This window comes from Myotis davidii, unplaced genomic scaffold, assembly GCF_000327345.1.
Source record: "Myotis davidii unplaced genomic scaffold, ASM32734v1 scaffold69, whole genome shotgun sequence".
Taxonomy (NCBI): domain Eukaryota; kingdom Metazoa; phylum Chordata; class Mammalia; order Chiroptera; family Vespertilionidae; genus Myotis; species Myotis davidii.
Window position 1 is genome coordinate 1,859,198 of NW_006300363.1, and position 18,832 is coordinate 1,878,029.

The window sequence follows — 18,832 nt, forward strand, 5'->3', positions numbered from 1 at the left end:
GGGATCACAGGCTGTGGCTGTGGCTACCCAACATCAGAGATGTAAGTGTTCCTTACCCTTGCCACTTCCCAACCGTTTTAAAAGCCTACTGGGAGTACAGGACGGCCTAGGCCTCCGATCGATCATCAGGACCCACTGGTTCATTTGCAATATTCCCAACCTCCTCTTAGTTTTTAAAAAGTTATACTGTAGTTTCAAACTACTTCTCAAGTATAAGTGGTGGTACTAGATCAGGAAAACAACAAGGACATGCATCGCTTCAAAAGGGTTACGAAACCACAAGTTTCAAGAGGATAAATGTTTTCCCTTTGGATTTTTACAGAAGTTCATTCAAAACAGCGTTTAGACTGTAAAATATTTAAGATTGCTATTTAAAGTTTATATTTTTGTACAAGTTCAATGGGGTTATTTTAGAAGAATCAAAAGACATGAAAACCAAAGGTAGCTTTTTGCCTCAGATTTTGACGAATTTTGATGCATCTTTGACAAACATGTTTCTTCTTTTAATGATGTTCCTCAAACCAAACAGTTAGTAAAATATTTGAATTGCCATGTATAATGTCACATTGTTATGTAAACATTAAATAAGGTACCAAAATTTTCACGGGAGGGGGAATAACCTTAAAGCGGCACAATTTTTTATACCACTGGAGTGGGCAGGGGGTGACGGGGAGCCAGATTACAAACGTTTACACATGCATAGTGAGGAAAAAAAAGATTTTACTAAATCCACGCATTTTTAAAATAGTTATCAAGTCTACTAAGCACCAACAATCCTAAAAATTTTCAGCTTCATGATCTGTTTAAAAAAAACACACTATCAAATTAACAGTAAAAACAAGCTTGAAGTGTAGCTTGTTCAAAAAAATAACTAAGTATGCCCATGTTTTTCCACGTTACAAAAAACAGTGGCATACAGGTACACCTGCGAAGAACGCCTCTGACTCTATCCTGCAGTGGATGGAGATGAAATCAGCACACCACACGTGGTCTAAAACTATCAAAGTTTTAGAATGCAGCATCTTGTCACCAAAAAAAAGCTGATAAAACTTAAAAGTATTTATAAGATGCTGCCCTTTATTTTAAAAAATTTTAAATGAATTTAAGCAAAAATAACATACATTTTGTACATAACTGGCCATTTCTGGTACAGAAACCCAGCATATGGTAATATTATTGAATAAATGTAAATGCTACTTACAACTTTTTTTTTCTTTTTAAATACATTTTAGACAAACTTTTTTCTCTTTTTTTTATAGTTGCACAATTAACCTCTTAGCTGCTAGCTCGATGCAAACATATGTAACAATACACAAATTTAAAAATATTTTTATTCTACATAAAAGCTGTCAAAATTCTGACTCATGTCAAAAATGCAAAATAATGGAATATACTTTTAAAAAATTAGTTGCAAGTCTAGCAGCGAAGCAATTAAGTGAGAACATATTTAATATTAAAACAAAGGGAACTGTGCATCTATAGATGAAGTCCAACTATCTTAATTCTATTGATAGAAACAGAAATTAAAACATTCTCCCTTGAGGCAAAAACAAAGTGATTATTTAAAATAGGAGTAAAAGCCGTTGCTGCCTGCGGAGCTCCCCAGGCTGAGTTCCTGGAACAGAGACAGAGGGTCGCTACTCTTCTTGGCCTGCTCAGGCGGGGGCCTGGGCTTGGGGGGCGCCCGCAGAGCGCTAGCGTAGGACATGGCGGGCTTGCTGCCCCCCGAGGTCTGCTGGCCGCTGCTGTTAGCCGACTCTGCAATCTGCTTGTTGGGCATGAGGGGGGGGAACTGGCCGAGATGCTGCAGCACATTATAGTTGAAGGAACTGGACACCTCGAGGTTTTCAGACTTCAGTTGATCCTCAGGGGGTTTGATGGTCTTGGGAGGAGCTAAAAGCAGGAAACAGTGACACGGATTAAGGGCGATCCTCACACATCTCATTAACACATGTCACAACTGGTTCCCATCTCCAGGTACTTGGACAGGGCAGCCAGGAGGACAGGCAACTCTGCCACAAAATGTCAAAATCATAATACAACTAACCAACTTCTCTCTCTTATTAACACTCAACAAGAGTTCACTACATGAACTGGAATCGCTGGCATATAAAAACTAAAGGTCAAGTGTGAAGGTTTGCTTTCAAAACTCTAATATGTACAAGTGGACATTTGAAATTTATTATTTTAACTGCTCATGGTTTGAAAATGGAAACAAACATGTTCTTTCTTAAATAAAAATAAGCTGTATAGGCAGACTTCTGGTCAAAATAGCTTTGATTAGTAACCTAAGTAATAGTAGCACTGAATTCCATTGTTTATAAATGCTACCTTTTCTTGCAATACATAAGTAAATATGGCATAAAGAGAAACCGCTATAACCTTCAGTTCACGTTTCCTATAATCTGCCTGACTTTCAAGGTCCTTTAAAATTTGACTTGACTCCTCCTAATTTTACTGTATAAAGTACAGAAACTTTATTGTACTTTATATTGTACTTTAAGTAAATAACTTGTTTCCAAACACTGCTCTGGTTTTCAATCTTTTAAGATTTTAACTAATATTATATTGGTTTATAATCATATATATGTTCACTGAAGGTAACTTGGAAATTACACAAAAGGCCAAAGAAGAAAGTCAGTCATTCATATTCCCAAATACCGGAGGATAAGTCTTAATTTGTTGGTATATTTTTTTCCTAAGGGCAATATATAATGTAGATAAATTTTAAGTAACCTCTCATTTTTAGAAACTTGGATTATAAGTAATATTTCACTGCCATACACTGCGATAAATGTTATTGGAAATAAACATTTATTAATATTCACAACTATTTCCTTAGGATAAATCCCCTAGAAGTATAATGGCTGGGTCATATGGTATACACACAATGAAAGGTTTTCATAACTATGGTCAAACTACCCTGCAAGAAGATACTCAACCAACAATGTTTACACATCTCCCTACTCAATCACCACAATGGTGTTATTACTTTAACCTTAACCTATTTTATAAATAAACTAGGGGCCCGGTGCACGAAATTCGTGCATTGGGTGTGTGTGTGGGGTGAGTGTCCCTCAGCCCAGCCTGCCCCCTCTCACATACTGGGAGCCCTCAGGCGTTGACCCCCATCCCCCTCCAATCGCAGGATCGGCCCCTTGCCTCTGGCCCAGGCGTCAGGCGTGGGCAGGGGACCCCCAGCTCCCCGCGGTTGCAGGCTCCACCCCTGCCCAGGCCTAACGCCTCTGGCTGAGGCGTCCAGCCCGGGCAGCGGGGACCCGCAGCTGCAGTGGCCCCGCGATCGTGGGCTCCGTTTTAGGCCCAGGCAAGGGACCCCTAACTCCTGGGACTACCAGCTTCGACCGTGCCCAGCTCCCATCGCTGGCTCCACCCCTACTTCCTGCTATCACTGGCCAGGGCGGCACAGGCGCCTGATTCTCCGATCATGGCTGGGGGCCCTGACCCCCCGCTCTTAGCATCCCCCCTGGGTTTCCGATCACTGTCAGTGGCAGGGGGCTTCTTCCTGCTTTCCCTTTCGCCTCCCTGCATTGTGCCTGCATATGCAAATTAACCACCATTTTTGTTGGTAGTTAACTGCCATCTTAGTTGGCAGTTAATTTGCATATAGCCCTGATTAGCCAATGAAAAGGGTAGCGTTGTACGCCAATTACCATTTTTCTCTTTTATTAGTGTAGATAGTCTTGTTGTAGCTCTGATTTGCATACCTGTGATTACTGGTGGTTATGGGCATTTCCCGCATGTTTTTTTGTTTTTGTTTTTTTTTAATATATTTTATTGGCTGAACCGGTTTGGCTCAGTGGATAGAGCGTCGGCCTGTGGACTCAGGGGTCCCAGGTTCGATTCCGGTCAAGGGCATGTACCTTGGTTGCGGGCACACCCCCCACTAGGGGGCGTGCAGGAAACAGCTGATCAATCTCTCTCATCGATGTTTCTGGCTCTCTATCCCTCTCCCTTCTTCTCTGTAAAAAATCAATAAAATATATATATTTTTTTAAAAAAGTGATTTCTTAACAAAACAAAAAAAATTTTTTATATATATTTTATTGATTTTTTACAGAGAGGAAGGGAGAGGGATAGAGAGTTAGAAACATCGATGAGAAAGAAACATTGATCAGCTGCCTCCTGCACACCCCCCTCTGGGGATGTGCCCGCAACCAAGGTACATGCCCTTGACTGGAATCGAACCTGGGACCTTTCAGTCCGCAGGCCGACGCTCCATCCACTGAGCCAAACCAGCCAGGGCTCCCACATGTTTATTAACTATTTGTGGATTGGGAGGTTAAGGTGAAAATATTTCATTTTTTAGTCTTAATAATTCATTGACTCAATATGCTAATTTCATAGTGTACTTTAAAACTTTATTGTACTTTATATTGTACTTTAAGTAAATATAAATATAAATAATTTTAAAACGGATAATTTTTAAAGGTTCAAGTATGGAAACTTTAAAAATTCATAAAATTGTTCAAAATTATTTTAAACCATTTAACATCCTTCTAGAACATTTGTGTCTTTTCCATCTAAATGTCACTGACTTTGTAAGTGAAACAACTGCTTTTAAGAGCATCTGTCCAACATTTCAATATAAAAGTGACAGTACTGCCTACCACAGTACATAAAGCAAACATTTAATTAGCTGTTAAAGAACTTACTGTTTTTATTTACTAAGATTTATTTTTAACCATGTTCTCATTTTCATGACAATATAATCAGTTTATAATAATAAATACCTACAAAATAATATTTTAGAGGCTGTTTAACCTATTGTCTATGCTGTTATATCTAACTGAATTCAAAACTTCTGTTAACTTATATATTTAACTCCAGATAGAGAAACTATCCTTTAAATGTCTGATAAAGTATGTCTCATTACCAAGGTAAGTGAATAGAACCCAAACACATCGTGTTAGAGAGGGACCTCCCCTGCCCCAGAACCACCATGCCCTTGCGGAAAGGCCCTGCAGGGCCTGGGATCAGCCCCTCACTGCACAGGATCTACTTTCATTATCTCCTTATCAGCAGACATTGAAAGAGCCTGAAATGTGATCAGTGCCAAAGTGGAAAATCCAATTCAAAAAGGTCACAGATATGGTCTCTGCTCTTGGGCTTATAACTGTGGAGAAACTATTTTGCTATTGATTCACCACTGGCAACTGCTACCTTCCTCTGAAAATAAATACGTACGTATCTACATACATACCTGCTGATAGACAAGTTGTGCCAAGGATATTAGTGATTTTGAATTAATTTCTACATACTTAACTTTTACTTTCAACTAAAGAACAGTACAATTTGTCTCCTAGCAATGAAAAAAATAGTTTTATATTTGTGTAAAAGATACCAGGAATGACATGCACTTTGGGTATTTGTTCAGGAACTTTCTACCTTATCAGCTCAGGTTAAATATTTTGGCCAACAACTATCCTAAAATTTAAGTGGAAAAAAGATTGAAATGATGTTGTCTTTAAAATAAATTATTATTATAAACAAATCAAGGAAAAAGTAACAAATTTCCATCACTGGTTTGTAATTTAGATGTTTCTCAGGAAATTCAAATGTGATCATAGGAGTGTATTTACGTTAGACCTTTAAAATGAAAAACCACCCCAGGCAAAATACAGCTTACACATGGTAGGTACTAATGAATGTTTAAAGATTAAAATGACAATGACTTGCCAGGAAACAAAACCAAAATCTTCTTACTGCTTTTTGCCCTACCATGTCTATAGTTCTAAAAATATGCTTGCATGGCACACACTCAAAAATGGGTCAGTTACAGAAACAATGGGTTCACATTCTAAAGATGAACAAAATTAATTTCAAATACAAAGGTTGCTACCAAGCAGAAATTCACCAAAGATCACAGACTTGTTCCCAAAGATTGATGTCGACAGCCTACATACAGGCTATAGATTACAGAATGCAAATAGCAGCATTCATTTCTTTACATGCAAAATACACACACACAAAAAGAAGGAACGAAAGAAAGATAAAAGCACATTCATGTTCAAGGCTAAAGAGGAAGACTGTAGACATCCCACCATACATTACAAGTTTAGAGCCTTACCCATTCCAATGCCTTTCTATGCTTTTGTTTTTAACTCTTTAGCCTTGGATTTCTCAGTTCATTAGAATACAAGAAATAAACAAAGGATTTCTAAATCTCAAAATGTTAGACTTTACATTAGCAGTTATATGAGTTTCTCTCATAGCCAAACTACCATGTCTCAAACTTTATTGAGAATAAATCCTTGAAAACTGTTATTAGCCTAACAAATTCTAACATCCCCCACTCTGAAGAAACCCTCTCCAAAAACAACAACAGAAAACAAACATTTCCCAAGCAAAGGTGAGTCTATCTAGTATTTAGAAATACATTTTAAGTTTTATTACCTCTTTCATTTGTTCACAGGTCAAAATGATCCGTTCCCCATAAATATTGATCCACTTACCTTCCAGACCATAAATATAGAATCAATATGGTTCTAAATTAATGTATGCCTGAGGCTACCTATGAGATATGACCACTAAATATTGTTCAAAGTTAATAATGCAAACGGGGGAGATGGAAGAAGAAAACTCCATAAACAACCACAGTTTTAGCAGCCCGCCAACTCTGTCTTACCTATCAATTCTCTGGGCTGGGCTGCCCGGCTGGATCCATTGCACGGAATGTTCTGATAGGGGGTAGATGAGGTGGTGTTTACCCAGGACTCCGGGGATAATAAGTTGAATGAGGATTGGTTATTGTGGTCCTGAAGCTCTTTACACCGAGCAAGGCTATCTTGAGGAGTGCTTCCTTCTTCAGAACAAGGCTGGACTGAGCTAGAGGAGATTCTTCTTTGGTACAAGGGCCGGCCAGGTCCTCTGGGTTCATACTACACAAAGAAAAGGACATTTCATCCGTCAGTGGAACTTAGACCCTCCCCCTTCCTGAGTGCACAGCAATCTCACGGTATTAAGCAGAAAATCTCAAAAATATTCTGTCTTCTATAAGCAGTGTCACCCTGGGCAACTGACTTAACCTCTTGGGAACTTCACCTGTAAGCGTGGCTTCATTATCCACAGTACCTACCTCTTAGGATTATTGTGAAAGTTAAAATGAGTTCAGCATGCATAGCATTTATAACTGTTCCTGGTACACAGGATGGGCTTGCTGTTATATAATTGTTTTAATGTAACATGTAAAGATAAGGTTCCTTGTTAGATCTTAAATGACAGATTGGGATTAGTTTTTATTGCCCCCTCTTGCTCCCCAATAATAATAAAATTACTGTTCAGTTTGTGGTCACTAGGATTCTGAGGACTCTTTCCTTCACCATTGTTGCTAGCAATAATTGGAAATCAGGCACTGGAGGTTAGATTACAAAGGAGAGAGTTGAACTGGTACAGTGATAGCAGGATGCTTTTTGGGAATCTAAGCAAAAGCAGGTATTGTTAAGCCAGTTAAATGGGAAAACTGGTGGTGTAGGCACTATGAGGGTAAGGCCGCCACAGACAGAACCACCAGAATATAAACCAGGGAAGGGCATGGTCTGGACTGGCTGCCCGTGTGCAGAAAGGCAGGAAAGGGTGGAAGGAGAGCATTTCTCTAGCTATTAAGTGATGAATGCCCAGGTGGTTTCTGCATTTCTGAAGTCTTAGCTACTGGATGAGAAAGGTGAGAGATAATACTTCCATCTAGTTAATTCTTTCTCTCATATGTTTTTATTGTTGTTCTATATCGAAGAATAATATCTAAATTCATCTTTAAGTTTACTCTGCTTTAAAGGCAATTTTTCTTTCAATGGTCAAGTTCAGTCTGAATTTGATCCTGGTTTTCTAGAAGATGATCCATCCTAAATAATCAGCACATCTGAAATTTCTTTACAAAGGTCATTACAGTCAGGTATTGAGTAGAATAACCAACTTTTCTAAACTGCTTTGTATTCTCTATGGCGAGGCAATCCCTGGATGACTGATCCTAATAGCTTGTGCACTATGTCTTTTCTTATCCATCTTTGTTATGAAGATGATTAGCTCGTTGAATCTAAATGAAGAGCTTCTTTTTATCACCAGGCCCTGAGTGTTCAGCCCAGTCACAGTCCACAGGGGATCACATTCTAAAGTCTTTGTGTGTGAATACTTAAGCATAAAACTAATGTCAGCTCTGGACTCAGAGGGAACAGGTTATAATAAATCAAATCCCCTGCTGATACACAACACTAAATACACTCATGTGAATTTCAGGAGTTAATTCTGTAAGCCCTTTTTCATTAAATACTTAACATATATACACCAGCAGCATAAACAAACACCTTTTGGCAATGAACAGGTCCACAAACCACAAAGCTTAAATAAGGAAAACTAAAAATCAGAAAACAATAGAAGGCTGCTATAAAAAGAGACAATATTAAATTAAACTTTTTAGAAAATATGTTTCATTTGTGGCTTCCAAACTGAAATTAAAAGGAAAAAAAATTCACACAGCTGACAGGCACAGCAGGACTTCACGTGTTTATAATAGCTCCTAAGCAGCCACTGACAAAGATAAATGTGTACATGAAATATGAAATTCAATTCCAAATCACATGATGAATACGACTGATCCTTTATATTGGAAAAACAACCAAAACTTGAAATTATTTTTGTTCTTCAAATTAGATAGATAAAATTGAAGATTTTATATGTATATATAAACGTCTACTGTTACATCTATTTCATACAACATAGATGAAGTTAGATGCATGAAAATATGATTGCTACTCTGGAATCTGTCCTCCAAGGAAATTTGAGTATAGGCAGAGAAATCTTGGTGACAACGGAACAAAATGATTTATACACCAAATAAATTACATTTCAGCAATTTTGTAGTTTTCAGCATACAAAGCCTATACAAGCTTTGATAGATTTATACCTGAGTATTTAGTTTTTCTGAGTTATTGTAATGGTACTGGCTTTCACATTTGGGTTTCTAATTGTACAATGCAAGTTATAGAAATGAGATTGATTTGTCTGTTGACCCTATATTCTGAAAGCTTGCTAAATTCGCATTAATCATAGGGTTTTTGTTGGTTAGTTTTCTGGGTAGATTCCTTGGGTTTTTCTACATTGACAATCATGTTATCTGTAAACTGAGTCAGTTTTATTTCTTCCTTACCAATCTCTATGCCTTTTATTTCTTTTCTTTTTTTGCCATACTGCACTGGCTAAGACTCCAGTATAATGTTGAATATGAATGTTGAGAGTGGACATCTTACCTTGCTCCTAATCTTAGAAAGAAAGCATTCAGTCTCCATCATTAAGTATGATAGGCGCTGTAAAATTTTTATAGGTAACCTTTAACAGGTTAGGGAATTTCCCTTCTATTTCTAATTTTCCAAGAGATTTTATGAGTGGATGTTGTGTTTTGTCAAATGTGTGTGGGCTTTTTGTTGCTGCTGTTGTTATCTATTGGTATAATCATGTGGTTTTTCTCTTTAGACTGTTATTATGGTGGATTACACTGACTTACTTTCAAATATTGACCTAGCCTTGCATTCAAGGACTAACCCTCGACATGATCATGGTGTATTGTTTGTATATACTGTTGAATTCAACTTGCTAATGTTTTGTTGAGGATATCTGTATCAATGTTCACAGGTATCAGTCTGTAGTTTCTCATTTTGTGCTGTCTCTGTCTAATTTTGGTATCAGAGTAATGCTGACCATGTATAGTAAGCTGAGAAGTTCTCTTTTCTTCCATTCTCTGGAAGAGGTCGTTAAGTTGGTGGCATTTCTTCTTTCCATGTTTGGAGGGGCAGGAGGACAGAGAAATAAAAAAGGACACAGAGGCCGATTTGGCTCAGTGGATTGAGTGTTGGCCTACAGACTGAATGGTCCTGGGTTCAATTCTGGTCAGGGGCACGCATCTCGTAGCAGGCTCGATCCCCGCCCAGGTTGGAGCACATGCAGGAGGGCAACCAATCGGATGTGTCTTTCTCACATCAATGTTTCTCTCTTTCTGTCTCTCCCATCCCTTCCACTCTCTAAATATCAATGAAAAAAAATCCTCAGGTGAGGATTTTTTAAAAAGGCAAAGAGGCTTTGCCCACAGTTCCACCAAACAAAGATGGTCCCCCTCCTTTAGAGTTTTGGCTCATGCAGGATTTTGCTGTGACCAAGGCCACTGCAGTGTAATTTTCTATTTCATTTTGCAGCTAATCTTCTACCAACTGCTGATTTTTGGTGTAGTATCAAAGAAGAATTACCTGAAAAAATTTTTAAATTTCCTTTTAAGTACATACCTATATGATGGAAATTTTCTTTATATACATTAATAAAAATGACATACTGAGATACATTTGCAAAACTGTGAAAAATGGCACTCCAGAGATATTTTTGTTTTGGAAAATATAGTTATTTTCATTAAAACAGTATGTTAATAAGTATTAGGTTTATTATTATAATGTTAAAATAAATTATTTTTAAATTCTCAGTTTTAAATGTCAATAGCTTGTATACAAACTATTCATAGATTTTTAAATATCACATAAACAAAAACTCTGTTTTTGCCTAAGGCTATTCACTGAAGTATCTCACAAGCAAGAGTGCTTACAACTTGCAAATCTTGTTGACCCACCAAGCAATATTATTTTCCTACATCCAAACACAAGGTATTGAAGGAGATACTAGAATGAATGCAATATCACAACCAAGAGAGAAATGTCAGGTTCACTGCTGTGACATTTTGAACTACTTTGAATCTGACTCTTGTTTACTCTTCCTGAATATGAAACAGTCAAGTTATCAATTATAGACCACAACACCTCTTATAATGAGAAAATGCCAGTTTGAGTAGAAAATAAAAATTCATAGATGCTTCCCTTTAACTCATAATTATTTGTATTCTCTCTGAGAATCATAATTATCACAAATCAATTTTCCAGCTTTAAAAAACATGGTAATACCTGAGAATTTTTGTAGTATTCTTAAAGGACATTTATAAGTAAAGTATACTAATGCTAATTTTCTTGCATTTGAGGTCTCTATGTTAATCATCTGAGCAGTCAAATAATTTAGAAGCTAGAAGTGGCTAGCTTTTACGAATCAAGAATCCTAAAATGAACCATCTCCTCTTCTCCATCACCATCCCCCAACTCCAAAACAGAGAACTTCATACAACTGAACATTTAATTCTTTGGTCCCAAGAACGTAATTTGGCTTTCCCCACATCTGCTTTATGTAATGGCAATCATTTCTCATTTTCCAGCAGTGAACCTTACTCCTGGCATAAAGATCTGAACAACAAAGGACGGGAAATCAGGAGTCTCGGCTCCACTTAATCAGTACCTGTTTAAGCTACTAACATCCTTCTAACATCTTAGTGCCTCAGTTTCCTTTAACAAAGAGGACTTAGATAAATTATCCTCAAGGCCTAGCCTAGTTCCGAAGCTCTAGTTTGTAAAGTCTTCAATAAATGAAAACTTCTGTCAATGAGTATTTTAACTTTTTATCATTAAAATATCCATACAGCCCAGCTCAGTGGTTAAGCATCGACCTATGAACCAGGAAGTCACGGTTTGCTTCCCCGTTAGGGCACATGACCAGTTCGATCTTCAGTGTGGGGCATGCAGGAAGCAGCCAATCAATGATCCTCTCTCATCACTGATGTTTCGATCTCTCTCTCCCTCTCCCTCTCTGAAGTCAATAAAAATATATTTTAAAAAAATATATCCAAACAGAAACTATAACCAACTTTAACGATCATCAACAATTTGATGTATTTGTTAAAATAATTCAAGTGTTATGACATATACAAGCCTATTTATTTAAATTCAAAAAACTACAGAGCATGCTAATTGACTATAATAAAATGCATTCTGGACTTATGATTTTAAAATTTCAGATTTTCCCCCCCCACAGAGGGAAATTTCTATGAAGTATACTGAAAGGGCCCCAAAACAAAAATTTTAGAGGAAGATCCCTGTTCTGCAAATATATCTATATTTCTGGCAGAGAATACCCTTTATATTTCCACCTACACTTCAGTCTTATGGGCCCCTAGACTGTTTAAATATATAAGCTATACTTTTTTCTTCTTCTTTCTTATTTCTTGGCCATTTTTTGTTTCCTGTTATTTTGCCCAGTTCTCAATTTTCTCCTAAAGAGATTATTCTTTCTACATATAGATGCCAACCTGGCACTAGGGTCTAATTTAGAGTCGCTGGGTCTTAAATAATTTCATTATTTATTGCTTAAAGGCTCATCGTACTCTGTCAGAGATCCTTACTCTGGGTACAACTCCATATATGTTTGTGTGTCTATAGATATTCTTATGTTAAACTGTGAAATCACATGATCATTATTTTCTAAGTCTACTGCTAATATCTTTTTCTAAATATCAAAATATGCTAAAATTTCAAAAGCCATTTAAGAAGGAAAAACTAAATGACTAAATTCACATATAAATTTCTAGTGTTGAAGATGGTTATCAGTTGAAGAATTAATAATTTTCTTATCACTGTCTTATAAGGTATCTGAGGTTAGCAAGCTTATTTCACATGCGTATGTATAAAAACATAACTGGGTGAAAGGTTCGCAACCTAATGAGTTAGGGCTCTATTTACAATTATACTATCAAAACTCATCTAAGGAAGAGCTAAATACTCCAGTGAAAATTCCAAGTCTCATTAACTATGGTGCCGAAAACTTTAATTAAAACAGAACACCTCATTTAAATGATTAGCTTTGACAATTTAAGCATGAATATAGGTCTAATTTATTAATGTGTTGATCACTGTCTCTGTTATGTGAATTAGATGCCATACGTTAGCCATGTCTCTGAGAAGACACTTCTGAGAAGACAGCAATATTACCACCTGGTTGTACCACCCAAGTCATGAGCTGTCACCATCCACTTAAAAAGTCCCAACAGGAAGAATATGTCATCAGCCAAGAATACAAACTTCATGCTACCTTTGTACAATACTTTGCTCCACAAAATGGAATTGGGAACAGGGGGTGATTAACTAACAATACTGAAATAAAAACTATCAACTAATTTCAAAACTAGACTTGTTTGAAGGAAAAAAATGAAAATGAATAGATGGGTCGAAATTGTCTTTTGTTCAAAAACCAACTTACAGGTAAGAAATATTTCAAAGCAGATACATCACAGAGACATACATGTCATCTCTGATGAGATAAGTAAATGCTGAGTTAATGAAAACCGATCAAAATGAATGACTTACAAGCATCCCATTTTCAATCCAAGGCTGTCACAATAGCATCACTGCAACACCCAACCCTGCAGCTTCATAAACAAACCCTAGACTTTTAGCCCTGACTGGTGTGGTTCAGTTGGTTAAGCACTGTCCTGTGCATCTGAACGCTGCCAGTTTGGTTCCTGGTTAGGGCATGAGCCCGGGTTTCAGGCTCCACCCAGGGCAGGGGGTGTGCAACAGGCAGCAATCGCTGCTCTCTCACATCAGTGTTTCTCTCTCTGTCTCCCTCTCCCTTCCTCTCTCTAAAAATTACTTTTATAGTGATGCTTTTAAAAAATAATTTTCTGTTTATATTAGTTATAAGCACTTTTAATCTATTTCATGCAAAGCATGTCTTAAATGGCAAAAGCTTTGCTCTGCACCAGTATCAGTATTATTGGTTCTGTGTTAAGTGAAAGTTTTTAACGTGGTAAAATTATGCCCACTTACGATGAATGAGGATTTGTCTCTCAAGATAAGAAAAAATTGGAAAATATAATGGGGGAAAAAAGGTCCCATTCATAACCAAAAATAAGGAAAAATCAATCTAAGACTAAATTTAACCAGAAATGAAGACACTCCGGAATTTCACAGAGGAATGTTAAAAAAATAAAGCAAATGGAGGGAGGGAGAGAAACAGAGGCAAGGAGGGAAAAAATTAAAATAATGAAGATTGCACAAATACCTAAATGAGAGGTTTAAAATATTTATAAGGACACAAGTCCCTCAATTTAAGCTATACATTTAATGTAATTTAAATTAAAACCCAAGAAAGTGTGTGTGTGTGTGGTTTTTAGTGGGGGAAGGGGAAGAGTTCAAAAAGGTATTCAAAACTTCAAGTAGAAAAATCATAGAATGACCCTCCCTCAACCCCAAACACACATACAGAAAAACGGGGAAAAAATACAGTAATAAGGGAGACTTTACACTATCAAATTAGAGTATTACAAAACCTCAAAAGTTAAGACAGTGTAATTCTGGTATAGAAGCATATAGATAGATGAGGAGAAAAATATAAAGTCCAGAAACGGATCTCAGTACATACTGAAGAACTGCATCTTATTCAGAGATTAGATTATAAAGTTATCACACAAAGTGAAAATTCTCATACAGGCAAAAATTACCCAAGAAAAGTCCTGGATCATGTCAAAATCAGTAGAAACTGAACCACAGGAAGCTCAGAAGTCAAGAACTAACTTTTATTGTTTCTCTTTACATTTCATCTCCCTCACCTCCACAGTCTTTAGTCAAAATGCAAGGATGATATACAGTGCTATTACAAAGAATTAAGTATTTGATGAGAGCTGCTATCCTATTTAGTGAGACCACAATCCTATATAATAAAAAGCTAATATGCAAATAGACCAAACGGTGGAACAACCAACCAACCAAACAACCAGTCACTATGATGTGCGCTGACCACCAGGGGGCGGTGGGTGCTGGCCGCGGCGGGATGGTGGAGCAGGTGAGTGGGGGTGCCAGACCAAGGCGGGACGAGCCTCTGGTGGTTATTGAAAATTCTTTGCTCCCGCGCGCTGTGGTCCCACCCGGCGCTCACACCTGCTGCTGGCGCCAGTCCCACTCATACACACTGCCAGTGCCAGCCCTGCTCGCACCTGCTGCTGGTGCCTGGTGCTGGTCCTGACCACTCAGCGCCATCAGCAGGTGCAAGCAGTGGCTGTCGGCCCCAATCATCCCTGACGGCTTCTCTACCTCTCCCTGCTCCTGAGGGGCGATCGGGGCAGCAGCCACCGCTCGCACTCACTGACCACACTGGCCCCACTCACTCTCACTGCTGGTCCCAATCGCTCCGCGCCATCAGTGGGCGCGAGTGGGGCCAACACTGTCAATGCGTGGGAGCAGCAGTGGCGGGAGCGGGGCTGCCAGCAGACAGGGGATCAGGGGCTGCAGCAGGAGGGGCCAGGCAAGGGCGTGGAGGATGGGCCGAGACCCGCCCCTGTGCCTACCACGGCCTCGCAGCCCACAGTTCAAGGTGCATGAATTATGAATTTGTGCAATGGGCCCCTAGTAATGTAATAAAGAGTATGGAATAGTCTGCAACATGGCCCAGGTAAGGATGGCACCTTTGCTCTTATCCATCATACCAGGAAAGCAGCAGCTGCAGGAGAGGCTGCAGGCACTACTACCAGACACATGCCCAGCCTCATCCAGGCAGCTGAAGGTCAGCGCTTTTGCTGTATTTGAGGAAGGTAATGAAAACCTGCAGATCAAGCCTTAAGCATCTAAATGAGAATACTCTAAAAATTTTAAGTAGCAAAAATGTTGTTCAATAGGATCAAGATCCCATTTAGGGAGCCTTGACCTATGGAAAGATTTCATGGGGTGGTGTCACTGAGCACCTCAATTAGGAAAAAAATTGTTTCAACTTTTCTCGACACCCAATGCCCCTCCATTAATCAACCACACCTTCATATATATGAATGCTTTTGAAAAGTGAAATATTATAGTAGCAGACTTTGCATAGTAAAATTGGGAATAATTTCTCTAACTTTTACATTTTCCATAATAACCATGTACTTCATTTGTTAAAAGAAACTTGCAATATTATAAAAAAGAAAAAACATAATATGAAAGACCACCTCCACTCAAGTTAAATGTTAAGCTAACATCTACATGCTTTCATTTTATGTAAGATTAATCTACCAAAGTTTCTAGCAAGAAAAGAACTCACAGTAGGGAGGAAAATATGACTTTTCTGTATTGTTAATGTTAAAGAAATTATTTTAAAAGGCTAGAAGAAACAGCAAGCATATAAACCATTCATTCTGTAAGATGATTCATGCAAAATCACTTTGTACAACATAACAGTTACAAAAGTTATCCTAATGCACTGAAAACATCAAAACCTGAAATATGGTAAAAAATTATATTTTCCTTGTCAAGGAATTTTTCAGTGTCGCAAGTTAGTCATGATTTGTGAATCTCATTGCATCAAAATAAAGGTGACCAAATGTTTTTGGTAAAGTAATTTCACTCTAAAAATCCATGATAACTGAAGGTATTTACTCATACACTCACAGCTAAACAGTAATATCAAATGTTAAGAGCTCGGGGGTATAAAGGACTGAATTCCAAAACTAAGGAACATTTAAATAGGTCAATGATTAAAGTACATTATTCAGTATTTTTTGTAAAGTACAAAACGTGGTAAGACCTTATAAAAACTCTGGCACGTGTTTCCCTCACATATTATGAACTTCATTGGCAGGTTAAGTCAAAACATCATCACAGGTGAAATTAGTAAAAATGGTGGAGTAAAGAACTCCTAAGTACAGCCCTCCATAAAAGCAACGGAAAAAAAATGGCACAACTGTCACAATCAGCTTTCTTAGGATTCGGGAAACTAAAGCTTGCCACAGCCAGGAGAGCACTTTATGAAGAAAAACCAGGACATTTCAGTAAGAACAGAGAGTTTTGTGGTATATTACCTTACCTTAGTCCCATCGCCCTGCTCTCCAACTCAGCAGTAGCCTTGAAGTAAGACTGCATTTCAGCCACCGGTACCAGAGGAGCAGAACGGGGCCTCATTCTCAAATAATTTTAATTATTTGTTTTGACGTGTCTGGTGGCTTTTAAAGACAAAACAAGTCCAAAAAAAGTACTTGCCCTATTTTGTCCAACTCAGCATCCAACCAGTGCTACAGGGACCATATGGAAGACATTCACCAGCGATTATGTTAGCTGCTGCTGCCTGAGTTCATGGGTAATAGTTGGACTGAAGAGTAGCCTAACTGACAGCTTGGAGGAAAGGGCGGGGAGGGAGTAAGGGGCTTTAGGGAATAAGGGCTTTGAATAGCTCTGACATATTCCTGGGAACCCACAAGACCACACACATGCTGAAAGACCCAAAGAGAGCTGGGTGGCCATACAAATGTCAGAAAAAAACACGCCTGAAGACAAAAATTGTTATGTGAGAGAAAGGACATTTTAAAATGCATGGATTCGTGCACCGGTGGGGGCCCTCGGCCTGGCCTGGCCTGGCCTGGCTGCCAGAATTGGCCGAAACCAGCTCTCTGACATCCCCCAGGGGTCCTTGATTGCGAGAGGGCAGTTCTCAGGTGACGGACCCAGGAATCGGGCTACCTCCTCTCTGGTTCTGGGTGCATCACCCGAGAACCGCAGCTGCCAAGTCACCACGGCTCGGCACCTCCTGCATTGAGCGTCTGCCCCTTGGTGGTCAGTGCGCATCATAGCTACCAGGTGGAGCCTCTGTACCCTAGTGATCATTGCGTGTCATAGCTACAGGTCGGACAGTTGAAGGGTCACTTAGGCTTTTGTATATATAGATTTAAAAGAAAGTCAATCCATCAAGAATATCAAGCAATTATAAATATATGTAAACCTAAGGCAGAGTCCCAAAATACATAAAGCATAAATTGATAGAACTGAAAGAAGTAGGAAATTCAACAATAATAGTTGGAGACTTCAATACACTACTTTCAATAATGGATATAAAACCTAACAGGAGGTCCAAAGGAAACTGAAAATCTGAACAACATAAACCAAATAGATCTAACGTATCTACAGAACATTCCACCCAACAAGAGCAAAATATACATTCTTCTCCAGGGCACCTGAATATTCTCTAGGACAGACCATATGTTGGGCCACAAAACAGGTCTCAATAAATTTTAAAAGATTAAAGTTATACAAATATGTTCTCCAAACAAAATTAGAAATCAATAACAGAAGGAAATTTGGAAAATTCACCCTGGATATACTTGCTTTTCTTTAATTTTGCCAAGTATGTACCCTAACATTATAATAGAGGTTTTGGCCAAGGCAATTAGGCAAGAAAAAGAAATAAAATGCATCCAGATTGGAAAGAACAAAACTATATTTATATATTTATAAGATGGCATTATCCACTATATAAAGCAAACAAACAAACAACTAATGTATCCACAAAAATGTCTATTAGAGTTAATAGAATTCAGTAAGTTTTTATACTCTATACTGTTTTGGAAGCTTTATAACCTGGAATTACTGAGATTTTTCATATCAGTGATGCTCTTTGCACATACCTAAATAGTTTAAGATAAAAATTCAATTTACCTTAAAATGCTTAGTTTAACAGAATCAATTCTATGTTAAACATGGCTAATTCTGACATTAGGGAATCAGAGTATGATTTTATGTCAACTGCCTCTAAGAAACCACCAGATGAGTCACAGGAGAAAGAGCACAGAACTTGGAATTGGCCACTGGCAGAGAAAGCCAACCTCTATGGAACGCTCTAATTAACAAATCTGTAATTAACAAGTGTAACCTAGGCAAAAAGATAAATCACTAAAAACCATTTCCCCAGATTAGACAGGCCTAAGCAAGCCTCAAGTCAGTCAGATGTTTCAAAACAACAAGGAAAGACTCTAAGGGACTTCATGTTTCAACCAATAATGGACCTTCTAAAAAGTCTGAAATACTCCAGTAAGGGGTGGGAATTAAAATAAGCTCCAGGAAAAGATTTGCTTTAATAAACCATTAAATTCAGTAAGATCACTATTATCAAATCAATAAACATTGATATTTTTCACAATCAACTAATCCTCCCAAAACCCATACCTCCA

General features: G+C 38.1%; 1 protein-coding gene across 4 annotated transcripts in view; it reads right to left on the reverse strand.

Annotated features, from left to right (window-relative positions):
• Positions 1-481: 481 nt before the first annotated feature.
• The window catches only part of HELZ (helicase with zinc finger), a 120,927-nt gene continuing 102,576 nt past the window's right edge, over positions 482-18,832 (reverse strand). For all 4 annotated transcript variants that reach the window (XM_015572446.1, XM_006776674.2, XM_006776672.2 and 1 more), the window contains 2 exons: positions 6,647-6,899; positions 482-1,893 (listed from right to left, as the gene is read on the reverse strand). In XM_015572446.1, coding sequence (XP_015427932.1) covers positions 1,559-1,893; positions 6,647-6,899 — 588 coding nt within the window. In that variant the 3' untranslated portion in view covers positions 482-1,558. The remainder of the gene's footprint in view (positions 1,894-6,646; positions 6,900-18,832) is intronic.